This window comes from Crocodylus porosus, unplaced genomic scaffold (assembly GCF_001723895.1).
Source record: "Crocodylus porosus isolate Cpor-Errol unplaced genomic scaffold, CroPor_comp1, whole genome shotgun sequence".
NCBI classification, from domain to species: Eukaryota; Metazoa; Chordata; order Crocodylia; family Crocodylidae; genus Crocodylus; species Crocodylus porosus.
The window spans coordinates 11,960,723-11,980,553 of record NW_017728924.1 but is presented as its reverse complement, the minus strand read 5'-3'; the positions used below and the strand labels follow the sequence as shown (position 1 = coordinate 11,980,553).

Sequence of the window (19,831 nt, the reverse complement as noted above, 5' to 3'; positions counted from 1 at the left end):
AGAAGGCTGTTTCACTAAAGCAGCACAGAGTAAACTTTTGCTGTCTTGTGGAGGCTTTTGTGGAGCAACTCAACTTAAACGTGTACACTTTCTGTATCAGTTGGGCCTCATACACAGAAGCAATTTTGGATGCATCTACATTTTTCAGAAAATGTCTAGCCTGGTGTGATGGCTCTTAGATATTCAATAACACATAAAGATTTGCATTGGGCTTTGTCTGTTATGCAGCTTGACAACTTTAACTAAAACTTGTGGTGTGCTGTGCTGTGCAGTACAACCTGCTGGAGCATGGTTTCAGTGCAACAATTCCCTAAAGAACAGCAAATACTTTCCTTATTGTATTTGATCATTCCCATCAGTTAATCCAACCACGTTGTGGACTTGCTGGCCATTGCAATATTGCTGTGCTTTAGGAACTGACATAGGGGAGTTGAGAAGCTAAAGCAACTTCCTTCCATAATTCCAACCCATTAGCAAACCTTGCTTCACTGCAGCTGCCTCTGACTCTGACAGTTATTCTTTGATCAGCGAGCCCAGATCTACTTATTGCTTCCACATATCAAGAGCAGAGCTAATTGAGGGCAGATCACTTTCCAGAGTATTGATACATTTTCCTACAGGTAATGCTCTTTAGGCAGAGAAATTCTATCCTTTAAGTCACTTTCCCAAAAATCTGGTCAGTAAAGAATCTGTCACTCATTGCGGCATGGTGAAGCCTGTAGGATAGTCCCTTATCTGCTGCCATGTTTCACAGAGCGAAACCCAGAGATGCAAAGCATTAGTGAATATGTGAACCAAGCCACTCAGAATGTTGTAGCGTCTGTCCTGCTGCTGCGAGCCAGAACTACAGCAGGGAGACTTCTTTGTTGACCTTTCCAGGCAGTTCTTAACTTACGATCCTCTCCATACCTACATACCTTCTGGGTTTTTTTTCCTCCCCAAACCTCTCTCTTCCCTCTTCTCCTTGCCAGCTTCTGCAGCTACACTGATCAACATCCGCAATGCCAGAAAGCACTTTGAGAAGCTGGAGAGAGTGGATGGACCAAAGCACAGTCTGCTTATGCGTTGAACATTGGCCAAGTCTTATGATCCTTGTGGGGAGAAAGTTGGAACTACATTTTCTAGGAGAATCTAACAGTGTGGGTGTCTTTGTGGGCTTTGAAATGAGTGTGCTGCTTACCACTGCAATCTTCGTTTTTTTTTCTCCTTTTAACGTTGGACACTAGTCGCTCAGATGACGTCTGGATATACTGTGGACCTTCAAAAGAGACTTCCTGGCATATTAGGGATTGGGAAGATGTGAGGGCAGGTGATGTGCACGTGGTCTGATAAGGCTGGTTGCCATAGTCACACACAACGAAGCCTTTTGGTGTTTTGCTGTATTCCAGATGACCACATAAATCACAAGGATGGAATACTTACTATTTTATCAGCAAGTTGCTAGAATACATTTATAAATTTCTCCTTGTCTTCAGTCATGAAAATAAATTTTTGCTACCAGGGATTTCAGTTCCCAGAGCTCTGGAAGTGGTTTTCTTGTTCTGTATTGAGGCAGCTTTGCCATTGGGATAGGCAAAGAAATTTAGTAGCTGCATTTCTCTTTTCTTAATGTTTGGGTCTTTTTTTTTTTTTTAATCAGACACTTCCAGATCCTCATTTGAGAGGGATTTTTTTTAATTGTGTCAGAATTCACTTGATCAAAGGGCATTTTAGCCATAAAGCCATTTTCAGTCATTTTAATGTTTTTGCTGTGATTGAAACTTGCCACAGTGTGGGGAAAAGATCATCCTTCTTAAAGGCAAAGAGTAGAAAGTACTGCTTCCTCTTAATGGTTCTTGTGCTCCAGGTCTCCATCCATACGAGGTGCTGCAGAGGGAAAGGAGAAACAATGTCTGTCCCATTGACTGGATCATGTGTGCATGAGCTAAGTTAGCTGTGTTTGGAAAAAGCCAGTCTGACAGTATTGCACACCATTGTGACTCTACATTACTGTCTAATTTATTTTTACTGGACTTGTCTCGCTTCTCCATTAAACATGGGAAAAATGAAAAGCGCTGTTGTTAAGGGAACTCTCTAAGGTGATGAACTGGATGGGGTTAGTGTTGGTGTTTGCAGAGTGAGATGGTACTGAGTCTAAAAAGTCCAGCACTTTTGACTTGTTCTTTCCTCAGGTTTCCTTCAACCTATCACTTTACTTCCAAGACAAACTAGTAAAAAGCAAATTTTTCACAGGGTCTGAAGTGTGAAGTGCTTGTCTTTACTTAGCCCAACACAATACCCCCAGAATTGTCCAGCATTTCTAAATTTATACGTTATTGAACATCAGTGCCTCATGAAGCCTGTTCACAGGGCACATCTATATTCTTTGCTGTCAGGGTTATTTTGAAACCTAGAGTTGTGGAGTCAGCATTTCAGCAGGAGTGAAATTTCCTGTTACCCAGGTGCACTAAAAATGCAGACATTTCATCACATGGAAGGTTTTTTGAGTGGATTATATAAGCCAATGAGACTTCTAGTGCTCCCGAGGTGACTAGTGTGGTGCATGCTATGGCATGGGATATGCCAGTATGGCCAGCCTCTGCTACCAACCCAAATCAATCCCATACAGGAACAAGGGGGAGTGAAACAACAAAAGCTCCCCTCAAGTAATCCCTGTCCATTGGAGCTCCTGTTCTGAAGTTCAGTCCATAGAAATCTTAAGGTTTTTTTGTTTTGTTTTTTTAATCTCCAAGTGCAACTCTCCAGTGTGCTGCTTGAATCTAGGGGACTTCAATTATAGAAGCATCCAGGCAATTACCAGGAAAGATTCTTGGCCCTCTGCTCTTGTCATCCATGCTTTCTCAAACCTCAAATACTGCTGGGGAAAGCAGAAAATGTCCTGTCCCTCCACATTCTGAGCATCCATTCCTCTTTTTGCAATTTTGGTTTTAATTTCACCATCCTATGACAGCTGCAGTTTGGAGCAGGTTTGAATGCTTTACCTGTAGGATGCTAGACGATTAAATGAGGCATAGAAGTAGGAAGATGTACATTACTGTTGCAGGATGCAAAAATGAATTTTCTAATACCATGTGTTGAGAGAAGGGGAAGCAACTTGGAGCAGTTTGCAAGCTGCTATGTCCTTGAAGTAAAATTTCAGTAGCTAAGATGCAAAGCAGAATAATGCTGAAAATATTACTTACCATGGAAATTGTTGTGTGATGTAGACTTTCTTCATCCCACTTGTGTCTTCTGTGGAGCACGTTGGTGTAGTAACTTGAAGTTCACTCTTTCATTGTGTCTTTTCATGGTCTAAACTTCCCCAATTTCATGGGCTAATAAAGCATGTTAGCTGGGCTGCTGTAACTAGTATGTATGTTACAGCTGCACCTAGTATCTTAGGTGCTCACCTGCTTTGGGTACTTCTCAAGCAGGTCCTTGGCTGTTTATAATACACACCCTCCAGCGTGAGATGAGTATCCTTCCCCATGTGATGAGTCTGCTAGAACAGACCTTGTGTCAGTTTACCAGCTGTTTAACTTGGTGCACAGCATTGTGATGAAAGATTTAAACTGTTTTTCTTCACTGTTCTGAATGGAGCATTGTTTTGGTTGCTTTCAAAGACAAGCTTGTAATGGAATTGTGCTCCTTGCTATAGTTTGTTGCTTGGTATTTATTTGAAGTAGCAGATTGATTTAAAGCTGCAGAGTGGCATTGCCATTAGAGGGCAGTGTTTAGTTTTGGCATCAAAGAAGCCTTGGCATGCGAGATCAACATTCCACCACAGGATTTGCTTTAGCACCAGCAGTGTTTTACAGACCAGTGCTAACAGGGTTGTTCCTGCAGCCCTGAGAGAAGTCCTGTTGATATTCATCATCAAGCAGCAGGGAATGGGATGTGAAGCAAGTCCTATTTTTGGCTGGTTTGGAGAAATCTACGTTTTAATTACTTATTACAGCCATATCTCGATCTTCTGTCAATGGAGCTTAAGATTTAGGGGCAAGATGTAAATGTAATTTCATGTTGCAAGAACTAAATTTTAACGGGGTCCTGTTGTGTTCTTTTGTCTCCCAAAGACATGCAGGATTAATGTTACTGTGATGTACCATAATGTTTGCATCTGCAAGGAACAAGTGTTGAGGTGAATGCCACGCTACTTGTCTTAACCACTCCAACAGTGGCCAAATGAAAACACTGTTAATCTTCACTTTACATCCCCAGCATACCTTGCTGGCTAAGTTCCCATCACTGTCTCTTCTTCCCAAATAATCTTTCTGCATTAATGCAATGTACCCATAATATTTTCAGTTCTGCCAGGGCAGAGGTGGTGGGGTATGTTGCTAGCTCACCACTGCATCTGTAAATTTATGAAGACGGGTTGTAATGGCCTCCCAGTGCCAGTCTGTTCTGTTGCCCTTTGCTCCTGGGGGGGGTTCTGTAACCATTTCCTTCCTTCCTGCTGTTTGAATGAAGCTGCAGCATGGAGGAAAGAGACTACTGTTGGTCTTAAAATGAGAACTGTTCCCCTTTTTAAAGGTTGATTTATTAAATGGATCTTCACTTCCTTGAGGAATATTGAGGTCAACTGTTTATAACTGCAGCCTACTGGCATTTGAAGTCCTTTTATAAAGTTGCAGTCCCCTATCTTCTGCATGGTAAGGAGCTTTGGGCAGTACATGCTAAGCAGCTGAGGGCTGGACACATTTCTTGAATTGTGGCATGCGCAGTTGAAATGCTTTTCTGCTAGCATTTCACTTAGAAACCTAACCTGCTTGTTTTAATTCCTCTGCCGCCTTTCAGATTTAAGGCATAACATATAAAAAACAACTTTGAAGTACAGGGTTCCTGTTTCCTAATACAACCACCCTTTTCAAAGGCCTACTGAAAAGTTTCTTGGGTGTCTCCACTCCCTTTCCTCTACTGATTGGAGTGTGAGATTAGAAAATCTGTGTGCATTGTTCCCTCACTCCCCAAAAGACTAGCATCTATTTGATTGGCACATTGGAAAATGGAGTGCTTACACATTAATTCTATCGAGATCTTGCCCAGGACACTTGCTTCTGAGCAATCATGGCTGCTTGTCCTAGTACTGAATCTCATTCATACTTGTGCCAGGAACTCTTGGGCTAAATCAATAACCGTGGAAGCATCTTGTTGCTGAACATTGCAGTGGCATCTGTATAGGTGGGGGGGAAATTCAAGCTGCTGTTTTAGTGATGAATTGACAGAAGAGCAAAAGGACTGTCAGGTGTTTTATATAAAAGGTTTTTGAGGATTGAAATCCTGTAATTGTGTTTGCTTACAGAAGAACTCAAATCATTAACCCTGTCTACTCTGGCCTTGTTTTCAGTATAGTGTAAGGCCCATGACTGTCAGGAGTCATTCTAACTGACCTGATGCTAAATGCCCTTAACTCATGGTCTACACAGACTGTCAGACATCATATGAGATCACAGGTAAACAGCATTAATCAAGGTTAATTTTAACCAGCCTTACTCTAATGAAAGGGCAAATCCTTGGCACGACCAATATACAGTACACCAGTTATTCTGTATTTAGATGGTATGTTAGTGCTGCTGCATGTCTTACTTGAAGGTTTGACTATAAGTCCAAGATAATAGCAATATGAAGGAAAAGCTCGTGTCCCAGAAGCACTTGAGAGAGATGCTAGGCTAGTAGAGAAGGATTAATATTGGTGGATATATGCTGGTGTGTCAACAGTTCAACATGGGAGATTTGCATGCAACTTGCTGTGTTTGTTGGATTAATTGCTACTAGCGGTGTCCCCTGCAGCAACACTTGCTATAGGCTGCTCTTCTCTCTGAGCTGATTGTTTCCCTGTACATCTTTTATTTAAAAGCCACAATGCTCTTGTTGATCACCACTGGATTCATGGGCTAAGAATTGGGTGGATCAGAGCTTGGTTGATGGTTAGAATTACATTTGAAAAGCACTGAAATCCCACTGAAATTGATCCAGTCCTTGGTCTTTCCTGGAGTTCCACGCTCTGCATGGTTTGTGACTTTAATGGAGTTCTTATAAGGCTTTTTGGTACCCTTGCTCGACAACTTCTGCCCCACCTCTCAAACTGGCCTCGTGTGGGTGCTGCATGCAGCACGGGTCCTGGAACAGGTGCCACGTACAGCTAATGTCCAGATGGGATGCCATGTGTGACTTGCAGTTCCTAGCAGTATTCCCATCCAGACCCCACACCGTTGCTGTGGAAAGGATAATGCTTAGTTATACGAAGCAGTTACATTAGAAGACTTGCATGTGGGTCCACTCAAGACCCAGGGCCAGCACCAGGGGCTGGATGATGGGGCCCTATCTTTGACACCTGCTTTATATTTTTTGAGTCTACAGATTGATGCATGTTCATTTGTGGGCTCTCAAGTCTTCTAATGCAACTGCCTCATATAACCAAGCATTATCCTTTCCACAGTAAGTGTGGGGTCTGGATGGGGATGTTGGTAGGAACTGCGTGGTAGAGTACCATTATAAACATCTGCTATAGGCCTTGGGGTCAGTCTGGGATTCCATTTCCCAGCGATACTGTCGTGCTGTGTGACGACATACCAATCACATGACCTCTTTTACCACATCTGTTGTCTGGGGAAAACTTGCCTTCTAGCAGTGTTGTGAGCCTTAATGCTTGCGAAATGTGTTGCTTGGAAGAACCTCTGCTTTGAGATCCCCTGGTGTAGTCTTTGGGTATAAAATTGTGGGACATGAGACCTCTTTTAAGGAGAGTGTTCTAACGCTGAGTCTTTTTCTTTTGGGTTTGTTGTAAACCTTTGAGGGACAGTATTGCTGACTGGGTGTTTGGTATTTCCCCTTGGTATGGAAGGCAGTAAAATTTCCTTATTTGGAGACTTTTTACTGGAGTTTAAAGGCAGACTTTGGTTGTAAGACTTTTCCCATTTCTCCTATGAGTAAGTGTTCAGAGTTTCATGACCCAGTTACTAACCTGCCAAACCTAGGGATTCATAAATCTCTATGTAGAAGCTCTTCATGCCAGAATGACTCTGGATTTCTGAGGTGGCTGTAACCTTAGTATGTTGGTATTTCTGAGCTGGTTATCTGTGCTCTAGGTATCTATGCCACACAACTTTGGTGTCTGAGCACTGATGCCTGCAGAAGCATTGGCTAACCACACAAGCTCATGTGTCTATCATGCATCAGATAAAACGTAACATATCCTCCCACAGATGCTTAACAAAGTGGGTATCTAGCCCACTTCTAGGTTGCCTTTCAAAGCAACACAGTTTTGTTGTTAACAGTTACCTACTGAGGAGGTTGGTTTTGCTTGGATCTGGGGGCTTTCAGCTCTAGGTCACTGTCTGAATGCAGCGAGGGTCCAACCTGTGACTAGTTGCATTCAGCCCAGTTCCTAATGGACAACAGTCTACATTACAAATTGGCTGGTGTTGCCACAACCAACTAATGGAACTGCTCCTGAGGCCATGAGAATGAGCTCCTCACCCCATTCTTGGGGCACAGATGGAGAAATATAAGGAAGTTTCCTCTCTTGCAGGCCAGACATTATACCTTTCCCCACCCCCGTGAAGACAGAAACCTTTACTTATCTCCAGAGCTACCGGGTCAGCTGCCATTGGTTTCTAATGAAGAAAAGAACATATTGCTGCCTGTCTGATAGGCGCTTAGAAACCAAGGTATTTGTATGTACTTTTAATAGATTGTGCAAAGCTCCACATCAATAAAATCTAGGGGAAAAGGTTAAAATAAATAAAAACGAGTTGTCCCTGATTTTCTCTGGCTGAGTTTCTGGTGCAAGTGAGAGCTGCTATAGCAGAGCTGAAGTTCTCCAAGACTTAATGAAGACACTGTTAATTGAGGACAAAATATAGCAAAGGAGCCTGAAGTCCTTTTACAGCGACAGGAGCAATGACCCCTTTTCAGATGCAAACAGAAGCGTCACCTAATTTTACCTTGAGGCATCCTTTTTCTCAGTGCCCTTCTTGATGTGTGGGACAATGTGCTTCTTCAAGCTTTATCTCCCTAGAGTATGTTGGAAGTTAGCCTGAAGCTGGAGGTGGTCTAGGAGCAAGGGAGCATGAACTGCCTTTGGAGCTGGGTTCACATCAAGGCCTGCTCACAAACACTCCATTGTTATTTCAGTGGTGTGGACAAAAGGCAGGAGAGGAAGTAAGGCAGTTCATCTGGGCTTCTGCTGCATTGGAACTGGATCAGCCCTCAAGCCCTGATTTGGTCTGAGCTGTAACCAGTAGTGACAGCTGAAAGCATCTGTGGTGATTTGCCTGCTTGGTGCAGAACAGCACTACAACTAGTTCCTAGTTGCATTAGAAACATGGACCCAGCTGGAAATGATGGCAGAAGATGATGTATTAGCTTAAAAGAGACTGCCTTGGAGTTCTGTGTCTGCTGTTTCTGTGTCTTTCCTTCCTAGTAGTCTCTGTTGAAAGGGGAGGCCTGTGCTTGAGCATCTAGGGGCTGGTGATGCTTGGTCTGCTCCCCTGTCTTGGGGCCATGCTTCTCACAGTGCTTGTTGCAGGTGCCTTGCTTGGGTGTGGAGGAAGAAGTGCTGTGTGCAGAGGAAATGGGTGCTGGTGGCTTCTCATGGCTGTTGCAGCGATGAACCAGGATGGGCTCTTTGGGGTGAGACTTGCTCTTCAAGAGGCGCTGAAGCAGCTGCTTATCTGACCTTTCCTTCCTGAAGTCGTCCTCAAAAATCTTGAGCTATGGGGAAGCAAATAAAAAGAGAACTGATGCAGGGATCTCAAGGCAGGTCTGTGCAACTGAGACATTAAGCCAGCTTTGAACATGGCCCAAACCCTATCCGGGCCCATCTGGGACTCATTCCTATCTCCTGCCCTGATTTCCTCTTCTCTATAAGGCCAGGGCTTTCTATAGAAGAGCAGGAGAAAAAGTTTCAGCTGTTCACCTATCTAGTCCTCAGCCTGGCAATTAGCTGCCTTTATAAATAGGAACACAGGATGGGAAGAGGCTAAGTGTCTGAGCCCAATACGTGACTAGTGTGAATCCTCAGACTTTGCAGAGCAAGTGTTCTGGGATGTTGAGGGTAGGGACCCTTGTGCCATCTACTTGGAGACCAGGAACCTATTGCAGGGGTGGAAATTAACTTGGTATGCCTGGAGATCAGGGAGTTTATACAAGCTGGGCATGACTGCCTGGAATGTGTCTTGCATTGCTTTCAAAAAGCAATGCTCTTTTAAATAGCTTGTGGCTGTTGGATGCTGGCCAGCTGTGTTTGACTGGGATCACAAGAGCGGGATGTTTTTTGAATTGCCAGTTCAATGACCTTCTCTTGGGACTGGGAAGTCGGGCACTGTTCTTCCCTGAACCTGTTGTTTGTGCTCACTGCTGTAAACTGAAGGCAGAATGTGCCACTGGTCTTCCTTAAACATGCTGCTGAGGTGTGGGGGTCAGGCTGTGCTGGCTTTGCAGAGCCTGTAGCAAAATATTTTGTCATTAAAATTGGATCTAATTTCTCAATTCTTTTAAAGAGCCTATTGCCGTAATGTCCAGCAGTTGGCTGTTGAAGCAGGTCAGAGTAGGGAGCTAATGGCTGTAACTCTGCAAACCCCAATCCTATGAAGAATCCAATGTCATAGTTGGGATACTTCACAAAGGATCCAGAAAGAACTCCCCTACATGCCCCCCTCAGTTCATGTGCTATGTAACTTGTACAGAGCACTTAGGCAGGTCTTTCCCTCTTTTTCAGAAGCATTGGGAATTGGTCAGTGCCAAAACTAGCTTGGGCTGTTTTGATCTAGCAAGGCAAACCTGCTCTCCTAGATCTGTTCTGTAGGGCTGTGCAAACATTTCACTGGCTGTTTCATTTTGACACTGTTTCATTTTGACACCACATTTTGAGGTTGAAGCAGCAAAATCAAAACAAAACAAAGGGCGTCGATACAGCCTCAAACAAAACGAGGCTAGTCGAAATGTTTAGACCATAACGTTGCGGATGGGAAGTCAGTCCAGCTGGGCTGACTTCCCATCCCCCCAGCGTTAGATGGGGCAGGGTGCAGGGAGTCAGCCCAGCTGGGTGACTCCCTGGCCCCAGCCTGATCTGGCGAAATGTCGAAGCAGCCTCACTGTTTTGACGAAGCAAAATGGAACAGCTGTTTCGAATCGAAATGAAATTTGAAACAATGCTGTTCCATTGAAACCTCAAAATTCAAGGCGAAATGGAACGGTACCATTCTGCACAGCCCTACTGTTCTGCACTGATTGGGAGACTCATGCACATCTTGTTCAGCTGTTCCATTCTTCTGCAGGTTGGTGGCATTGGCAGGGAGGCCATCCAGAGAGGGACCCACCTGCTCCTGCAGAAGTGCCATCTGCTGCCTCATCTCCTCCTCCTTCTTTCGCAGCTTCTCATTCTCTGCCTTGATGCGCTCCCGGTCTTTGTGTTCTGTCCTGTAATCTGCCTCATAAATTTCTGTCTGTGAAAGCAGGAAGAGGTGTCTATCAGGAGTCTGCCTGACCTTCCCTGGTAAGGAAGGCTGCAAAGCAATTCTCATGCAGGGTCAGGGCCCCCTTTTCCCCCTGGCAGTTCCATGTATAATGATACAGTGTTAGAGGAATGCTGCAGGGCTGCCCTGGGCTGGCGGCATATGGATCACCACTCGGCTCTTCCTGTGGGGCACTGAAGAGGCATGGAGTTCACGGCAAATGGACATTAGCCAGGCCCTTTCTTCCTCAGGTGTCAGCCACAGCAAATATCTAAGCATGATTCTCTCCTCTCCCCACTCCCCAGTCACTTTCCCCTGGAGCACCTGCACCTCAGGTGACCTGTACTGAGTTACCTGGCACTTCAGGGCTTCCAGCTGGTCCTTCAGGTCTGTCACCTCTTTTTCAGGGTCTGAGCTGCTATTAAAATGTGGGAAGTGCTGACACTTCCTGGGCTTGCAGCTGTCACTGCCTTGCACTTTTGGACCAGCTGCTTCATGTTTCCTTGGAGAATTCTCCTTCACATTCTTCTGAAGTGGGAACTGGAAATCTGGGAATTCCTCCCAGGGCATGGATGAAAACACATCTGCACCCTAAGGAAAGCAATTCTTGAAGGTCAGCTCTTAGCATCCTCCAGCAGCATCATCACTTCTCAAAAATGACTAGTATCTTAGAAAAGCTGGTCAATTTAACATTGGTCCTGTGGGTTGCTGTTTCCTTTCCCTGATACTGTGTACACTGCTAACTGCAGTTCCATGTCAAAGTAACAGTCCCATTTTGCTGTTAGCAGCCAGAGTTAGGGATTCTGTGTGGGAAATATCTGCTGTTGAACCTGTTGTTTGTAACCTGGATCTTTTTGGGTAGAGGAATGGTCCCACTGGCCACTGTAGCTGTTCCACAGCATCTCCCAGGCAACACTGCAGGAACCAGCTCACAACCTGCTGGAATGCAGCAGGACAGGCCAGTTCTGAGTGCCTGAACAGTGTATTAGTCGATGGAAGTCCTGAGTCATGCCTGTATTGTTGGCATGGGACTTGGGATAGAAGACTGGACCGTGCCTGAGGCAGCAGGTAGGAAGTGTAAAGACAAAACTAAGGAGTCATGGTACCCAAACTGCTCTCAAGGGAGTACTCTGCCACTGAAGAGACTACAGCAGATATCCTGGCTGTCTCATTACAGTAAAATTGGGTATCTTCTGCACCAGTTTATTTGGGGTAATTTTGAGTCATGATTACTGTAAGGAGGGTACTCAATTCACTCAAGTCTGAGTGGCTGATAGCAACAAGATAGGAGGAACAACAGTTCTAGGACTTTTGTCTTGATATGACAGCATGGTCCAGTGATTAAGCACTGGGCACTTAGGAAACATGGGTTGTTCCTGCCTCTGAGACAACCCATTATATGACATCAATCAAGCATCTTCCTGTTTAAGTATTAGCTTTTCTTCTTACCACCCTTTATTTATCTAGTCTGCTTCAGCTGTAAGATCCTAAGAGTAGAGGTGCTTGCTACACAACAGGAACCCTACATCATTCTGGGGCATTTAGATGTTGCCGTAATACAGGTAACAGTGTGGTGGCTATTGTGACTGTCACCCTGTTTTGAAACCTGTGCTTTCAGTATGGTTGCACTGAAATGATTCTCCAGCACTGTGCAACTGGCTGCTGGAGAGTGGGACTGACTTAAGCTGGATCAAGGCTCCAGTATAGGTTCCTATTAAGAACAAAGGACAGTGGAGTGCTTATTGGACAGCCCAAAGAGTACAATTGTAACCAAGCTGTGTCACTCTTCAAAGTCAACATCAACCAGGAAGACCTTGGGAGGTGCAGTGGAAAGAGGACTGAGTGCTGATTGCCTGGCAAGGTCATATGACCTAAGACCAAAATTTGGTTTCACTGAGACAGCAGTTGTTCTGCTGTTCTGTTCTATCCCCCGTGCTGCAGGTGGTGAGTTCTTTGTGTGCTGTCTAACCCTGCTCAGACAAGGTCCCATACCCTTCTAATGGCTTGTCTACACTTAAAGATGAATTAGGATTAAGGTGAGATGTAATCTAAAGTAGTGGTTTTCAACCTTTTTTTGCACCAGGACCCATTTGTAAACATTGACCAGTCCTGACCCCAGTGCCCCTTGCTCCCAGCCCACTGCCCCCAGCTCCCCAGTGTGTGGGGCATGGGTGGGGGTGCAAGCAGCCCTTTGCAGGCTGGAACTCTTGCCAGACTGCAAGGAAAAAGCCACAGTTTCCCACTTGTTTTATCCTTTAATGGGGAATCCATTTTTAAAGTTTGTTCACAACCCTTCCATAGGTTCTTGTGACCCATGTGTTAAGAATTGCTGATCTAAAGCATCCTAGTGATTCCCAAATAACTCCCTTGTACACACTATTTCCAGAGTATATGGGTACACATGGCTATTCTGGAACAGCTTTGCCTGAATAACTCTTCCAGAACAATTCCTGGTGTAGAAGGCTTTGCTGGAGTCTAAGATAGACACCCAAATTCAAAAAACCTGCTCCAGATCCACATTTAACATGTGCATCCTGAACTGCAGCAGTGGTCTTTGGGGAGTAGGTCTGTTTTGCTGCTGATACCTGACCATGGTAGCCAGCTCCCTATGCTTGCACAGCCTAGGACATTCTAAAACCCTTGTCTGCATCTGCACTAAGCTGCTGATGCTGTCTTTCATCCCAAATCAGCAGGCTGATGACCAGGATAGGTGCCTTTCCAAAACTCAGGAACTGTTCTGAAGATAACAGGGCTCCTCTCCCACCCCGAGCGACAACCGAGGTGTCTGTTTTCTGAGCAGCAACCAAGCTATGCTCTTGAAGCCCAATGAATCATAGCCCTCTGTTTGTAACACTATAGCCTTTGGATGCAAGCCAAAATCCTGTGCTCTAATGTAAGAGGGAGGAGGGTTTGTAACAGACTTACAGCTGAGGTCCTTTTCTCCCTGCTATGGTGTTGATTGCCTTCTAACTGCCTTACATACTCCTGTAAACGCTGGTTCTTCTTGAGCTCCTGGATCAGGGTTTGTTCGTAGTACTCCCTCTTGTTCTGAAACAGGCAGGCAGACAATCAGAAGAGGCATTTACTACCCAAACGGAACAGGCAGGGCCTGGATGATAAACTTGTCCATAGAACAGGATCCAGGAAATGAAAGCTTTTTCCACTTATTGAGCCTTATTGAGAAACACCATGGAGACCCAGCTCTAAAGGGTGAGCTGTAATGTGTCTGCAAGTGCTAAGCCTTGCAACTCTTTCTGTTGTTTCACCATGTCCTTTACCAGGAGCTAAATTGGTGGAAATATACAGTATAGTGGGGAGAGCATTGATCTGGGATTGAGGAGACCTGAATCCTGTTCCTGGCCCTGCCACCAACCTGCTGCGACCCCATGCAAGTTGCATCAACTACCTCAGCTTCCTCATCTGTGAAATGGGACTAATGGTACTTCCTTTTTTTTTTTTTTTTTTTTTTTTTTAAGTGTTTGTAGAGCTACAGGCCAGGGGTTTATATACAAATGATTTGTCACCATGACTCTAGCATGCCCTTTCTCTCGAGTGGCTTCCCCATACACCCCAAAGCCACTCAGTGTTCAAAGTGAGGAGAGGAGCTTTGGAAAATGATCTGGGCAGTAAGTATCCTTTCTCCTTCTAGCCCATCAGAATTTACCTCAGTTGTGAACTGCAACAGACTTGAACCAGGGGTTTCCACAGGTAAAAGACAAATGAACTTAATCTGTGTTGTCACCTACCAGATGAAGCTGCTCCTGCTACTTGGTGTGCTTCATTTCTACCTCCCAGTGGTGTATGCATGTGTGAAGTGGTGCAGCAATGCTGTGTTTCAGGGAAGCTGGGAGGATCCCCAGAGTGACTATTGCTAAAGAACTGAAAAACTGACCTTACAAGTGACACTTCCAGCCCAGTTAGCTGTGAGGTGACACTAAATCAGGCTCATCTTTCCTGTATGATCTATTGGTTCTGAGGTTAGAGCCACAAGTAAACTTGGGTTATTATCAAAACCTCTGGCCTGGCCCTCAGGCTCCTCCCTGCATGACCCCCCCCCCCCCTTCTCTCATGCTTAGAAAGTATTGGGTGGCTATTTTTTCACCTGTTCATGCTCCAACTTTATGGAGAACCTCTCTGTTTGCTGCTTGAGGGTGAGCACCTCCTGCTGCAGGGCCCTGATCTTCTGCTGCAGCCCCAGGGATGTGGTGTGGTAAATCTGGTCCCACTCTTGATTCAGCTTCATCAGCTGCAAGGAAGAGACAAGCCAGTGAGGCGCTGGTGGGAGGCTGGTGCCCAGGGGTGTAGTGGCTGTGCTTCCAGCCTCCTGTGAGAGGCTGCTTTTTGTTCCAGCCCAGCCCAAGGGAGGGATACGTTGCTGGGGATCTGGGATAGTCAGCCTCAGAGTTCTCAGCCCAGAGTTCTCTATGCCTAAAACCCTACCATGGCCAGAACTAGGGAACCACTCACTGTGATTGATTATAGGACTGTGCCACTTCAGTGGTCACATCTGCTCAAGAGGCATCATGTTCTCAGGGCTCAGTTGTGCACCTGTAGCGATCTTGTGGGCTGCTCTTCACGAAAGACTCTTGTCCATTAGCATGTGACTAAGTTGCACTAGCTACCACCACGTCAAACGGTATGGTAGAAGCTGTGGTTGTCATGCTAGGCAACTCTGGTTAGGCTCAGGTGGTGACCCAGCTGGCAGGTAGGACCACAGCCTGATCAGAGAAAGCATCTTTCCATACTGACCCTCTCCTGATTTTGCAAATGCTGCTTTAGCCTCCCTCCTTCAAGTACAGTGTACAACTGCTCCTCCACCCCCCAGGCACTAGCCTCTTAGCTCCTTGGATCACAAGTGAAGGGATAGATGCAATGCAATCAAATATGTGCATGGCAGGGGATGACATGGCAACCCAGCGCAGTCAGCACGATGGGGCAGGACTGTTCTGAGCCTGGTTGGGAAGGGATGAGAGTAAGCAGTGGGCCCTGTGCTGTGTGCCCTGCCCTTTTGCTACACAATGAGTTGAAGGGAGCTTGAACCTTAAGGGACAAGAGAATTCACCTGCTGGTGGCCTGGAGCTATGCAGGAGCAGGACAGGAAGGTGGAGAGTAGGGCCTGAGTGCTGATCTTTCTGGGCAGCAGTGGCGGAGATGGCAGGAATGGGGGTGCACATTCCTTTCCCACCCCTCTTCCCCTGGGGTGGAGGAACCACCTACATGCTGGGTGGGGAGAAATCCCCAGTACAGGCTTTGCTTACCTCCTTGTTGATGCGCCGCAGCTCTGTGTTCTTGTTGAGCAGCATCAGCTTCTCCTCATCAGCTGAGGTCACCGTCATGCTCTCTGAGATGTAGGTGACAACTTCCTCTGAGTCATTCCTGTCAGAGATGGCAGGCTCACTCAGCACTCCAGGAGCATTCTCCCTGCTCAGCCATCAGAAGAGAAGGAGTCAAGGACAGAGGAACACAAGGGCACAGATCCACTCTTAATGCCAAGCCACCTCATGCAGATGGACCTTATAACAAGAAAATTTATGCTTCTGTGAAGACCTATCCTTTAGCTACCCTCCTCATCCAGGCCTGGACATGCACTGTGCTCGCAATTAATGCCATATCCACTGGATGGCCTTAGCCTGTGGCCCCTTGCTCTATAGACAGCTACCCTAGGAGTGGCAGCTGAAGAGCACAGCTGGGACAGAACTGATGCTGAAAGAGATCTTGCTTTTACTTGGCAGTCAACATATCAGGCTATGACCCATTCATACCTAGCAGGCTGGAAGTAAAAGCCCTCTAAGGCTCCCACTTAATGCCAAGAGCCCAGCTGTCTTGCTGAGGAGAGCTCTGCGGATAAGCTGCCTAGATCTCACCCAGTTGGGGAAGTTCTTGGTAAGTGTATTTTCATACACCAGATTTGCATAAGCAACTTCATTGAAAGGGGGTTTGAAGGGGATTTTGGCTAGAAAAGTGCATATGCATGTGAAACCAAAAGCCTTTGAACCCTAAACAAGCTCCTAACAGCAGATCTGTGAGGGACCCAATCCTCTTGTCTCTTAGTGACCCCACTGAGCAGCTTGTCAAGCCAAGCAGACAGTATGGTACCAGAAAGTGTTATTCCTGAGACTTTTCACGAGTGGAGCTGAATGATCCCCAGAGAGAAAATACATGCTCCTTGGTATACAACATTTCTTCTCACCAATCTGCAAACTAGATGCAGCTTTGCGCTTCTGCCCTGCTTCTCAGCAGGGGCTGTAGCTGTGGTAAAGTCTAGTCTTACTGCAGCTTTCACCACCTGTACCACAGCCAAGCCTTTGCAATTGTGCTGTGAGGTGTCAGCATAAACAGCCAAATTCTGAGCAGACTTTGTTTTATGAAGTGACTGGAGCTTATTTTGTCAAACCATGGTACCTGATTTCAGCCACGATGACTACACCTCCAGGGTGGTGTTTGTGTGTTTACTGTATCTCAGCTTAGTTTCTTGTCCAGATTAATCCAAATCACAAACTTGCATCCCTGTCCACATCCCAATAGCCAAGTGAAATCCAGAAGCAAAATATCTAGCAATTCCCATGTTGCCTTTTTTTTTTCCTACCAAGTTGTTGTCCTATGTGCAGCTCCCAGACCAAAAGGCATGGGAATTCAGATGCCTTGCATTACGCCTGATCTTAGACCCAACACCCTTGGATCTGGGTTGCTTTCTACCATGCGGTTTTACAATGCTGAACAAAGCCAAACAGGCCAGAACAGCATCCACACACCCACGCAAGCATAGGGATTTCAAACCACAGTCATTTCATAGCTCTGTTAAATTACCAGACTTGCAAGTAACTAGCTAAAAAAAAAAAAAAGGAGGCTTTTCCTCAAGAGCATGTTGTCGGTTTTGGATTTGATCTACAATAGCTTCTACCAAAGGGCTTTAAACCTCTTTCTGAGCAGTTCGGTTGATGGAGCTGTGATCACTGCCGGCCTTATAGCCATGCTCTTCTTCTTCCCACTTTCTCCCCTCCCTCTTCTTTTCTTCCTACTTCACTGAGTTATCTTAGCTGCTTTTACTTTGGCTGAAACAAGAACTGCCTAGGACAGCAGCAGGCTCATGGGATTCAGACAGCCCCCTTGCATTCACTGGAAAGGGGAAGCAGAGTGAAGATAAAAAAGGGGCATTTGTATCTTGTGGAAACACTGAGAGGTTCTAATTCAGGTTCCGGAGCAGATCTACAGATCTCTGACACCAAGTCTGAAAGGAAAAGTGAGATGGTATTTTTATAGTTTGCTATCCCACAACTGATCTGATGTGAAAGAGACTGCTAAGTACCACCACAAAGCCAGGAATGCCAGCAGCTCACTGGTGGGGACTGGCTATTCTCTCACACCTCTCTCTCCATGCTCTTCGTCATTTGTTGCAGTAGGTTGAAACGGTCATTGGACCTTTGGGCTTTCTGGGTTGTGCTCACATCCTAGACCACGTTCCAGGCTTTGGAGCTCATTACTTGATTGGGTATCACCTAGGTGTTCATGGAGTAATGCCTTGTAACATTGTTTCAGTAATAAGTCTGGCCCACAAGACCCTAGGTCAAGCTGCAAAGGTACAGTTCTCCCAACAGTATCAAGCACAGACCCTCCTGTAAAGAGACTTTGTTGCCCAATAGCTAGCACAACCACTCTGTCATCACAGCCTGCCCCTTGGATCACTCTGAAGCAGGCAAACGGATGGGAGGACCCAGGGACATACGTATCACGTCCACACCTTAGGTGCTGCTAAGATGGTTTTTGCTGTCTCTGGTTTCCTAGCCAGGTGTTTTGCCAGGTCAGATGACCTCAGCCCAGGGAGAGGTTTTCCCCCGGTGACATCCACTGTCCAGACACGAATCTGTATCACACGCTTTCTGATATCCAGAGCTAGGAGAGTTGGGGAATTTCCAATGGCCCCAGCATACAAGAGCAACAGCCTACCAGAGCAAAGGGTCCAGAACACATCAGTGTTTCAGTTTATCTTGTGATCACCAATACAAGTTATCACTCTTGCATGCCACCCAAGAAGCCTCCACTGTTTCCTGTGCCTGGAGCACCACCCTTTATATTTGAGCCAGATTCAATGGAACTGAACAGCCCTTTGACTTGTTGCCTCATGCCTCATGGACAGAGCTACCCTGTGGGATATCCATCTCCCTCCCATTTGCAGCTGCCCTTTATACCAGCCCAGCCTTTCCAAAAAGCATATATTATCTTCACTGGAATAACACAAGAGTGTGGACAGCATCTCCCCTGGCAGTATGCAAACTAGAAAGTCTAAATTGATTCAGATGGACTTTCACTGAGTCGGTCCATTGACACAGTTACAACTATGCACAGCTCCTGTGTGTGAAAGTCACCTCACCTATCACTGCTTCCACTGACCTTTTGTGTTTGCTGTGAGGCTCCTTGGCTGACCAGCATGAGCTGAGTGTGGTACATCTGAGCCCCTCCATCCTTACGCTAGTTTGTTGAAGTCCCACCACTCAGCTGGTCAGGCAAAGTTTTCTCCTGGTTCCTTTGGTAGCGTTGGAGAACTTTGAAATGCTGTATAGGCTCTTTGAGGCTTCCTTCTGCCCTCTTTTCATTTCAGCTAAGACCCAAACAGCATTTACATCGCATCTTTGACAACTACAAATTTACCTGGTCTTTCATTTCTTTCCAGGGTCAATTTTGCAACTGGAAAGCAGCCAGCAGTCAGAGCTTGGGATTGGTCTACCAGCATATGGATGCCTGGATTTGGTAGCAAGGGGCTTGTCGTAACTTGGATCCTCTGGGCACACTGAGAGGCAGCACTGTAAAAGACCCCCTCTGCCCCTGCCAAAACAGTCTCCAGGATCACTAAATCCTTTGCAAGCAGGTACTTGGATAGCTCTGAAATATAAACCACATCTCCCCATGTCTTTGCACACTCCTGTGCCCCAGAGAAGACTGTTAGGGGGAGTCTCAGCCTCCCCTGCCCAAGACTGCCTCTGAGGCAGCAGTTTCCTCACAAGGCAAGCAGTGTTAAGGCAGGAAGTGATGATGTTGATGCAGGAAGTGTAGGCTCTGATGGCAGGAAATTCTGACATGAGACGAGCTTGAAAAACCCACCCTGCTCTTGGTTACCTGAGCGGTGGTGTGTTTCCCCCAGAGGGGTGCAGAACGCCCCCTCCCCCTGCGCACCTTCTCACTGCCTTTCCAGTAAGAGGCATTTAGAAGAGCTGTTGCTAAAGGCCGACTTGGCAAGTGGGTGGGAAAAGTCCACTGGGATGGAAAGGTCACTGGGTAAATGGACGAGCTGCTAAATGGACTGGTTCATTGGTTACCTGGATAGCTCACCCACAGCCCCCTTCTAGCTTCTACACTGATCTCACACTGGGGGAAGTCCCCAGCTAACTTCCTCATGC

General features: G+C 46.1%; 2 protein-coding genes across 2 annotated transcripts in view; one reads left to right on the top strand and one right to left on the bottom strand.

Moving 5' to 3' along the window:
* LOC109313669 (ras-related GTP-binding protein A) overlaps positions 1-2,051 on the top strand; it is a 19,719-nt gene extending 17,668 nt beyond the window's left edge. The window contains exon 9 of the mRNA XM_019540340.1: positions 972-2,051. Coding sequence (XP_019395885.1) covers positions 972-1,069 — 98 coding nt within the window. The 3' untranslated portion in view covers positions 1,070-2,051. The remainder of the gene's footprint in view (positions 1-971) is intronic.
* On the bottom strand, positions 1,620-19,831 carry LOC109313667 (TNFAIP3-interacting protein 3-like). Its single transcript, XM_019540339.1, has 6 exons — positions 15,698-19,831; positions 14,542-14,685; positions 13,365-13,487; positions 10,794-11,030; positions 10,305-10,430; positions 1,620-8,697 (listed from the first exon to the last, which is right to left on the bottom strand). Exons 1-6 carry the CDS (start codon positions 15,773-15,775, stop codon positions 8,404-8,406), a joined length of 1,002 nt encoding a protein of 333 aa, XP_019395884.1. The 5' UTR covers positions 15,776-19,831; the 3' UTR covers positions 1,620-8,403.

What these genes read in the sequence shown, in the direction of transcription:
- LOC109313667 (XM_019540339.1), bottom strand. Translation starts at nt 15,775, where the DNA reads ATGACGGTGACCTCAGCTGATGAGGAGAAGCTGATGCTGCTCAACAAG. An exon ending in TAAAGTTGGAGCATGAACAG is followed by an intron (nt 13,488 to 14,541) that starts GTGAAAAAATAG and finishes TGCCTGTTTCAG; the next exon opens with AACAAGAGGGAGTACTACGA. An exon ending in TGGCACTTCTGCAGGAGCAG is followed by an intron (nt 8,698 to 10,304) that starts GTGGGTCCCTCT and finishes GCTTCCCCATAG; the next exon opens with CTCAAGATTTTTGAGGACGA.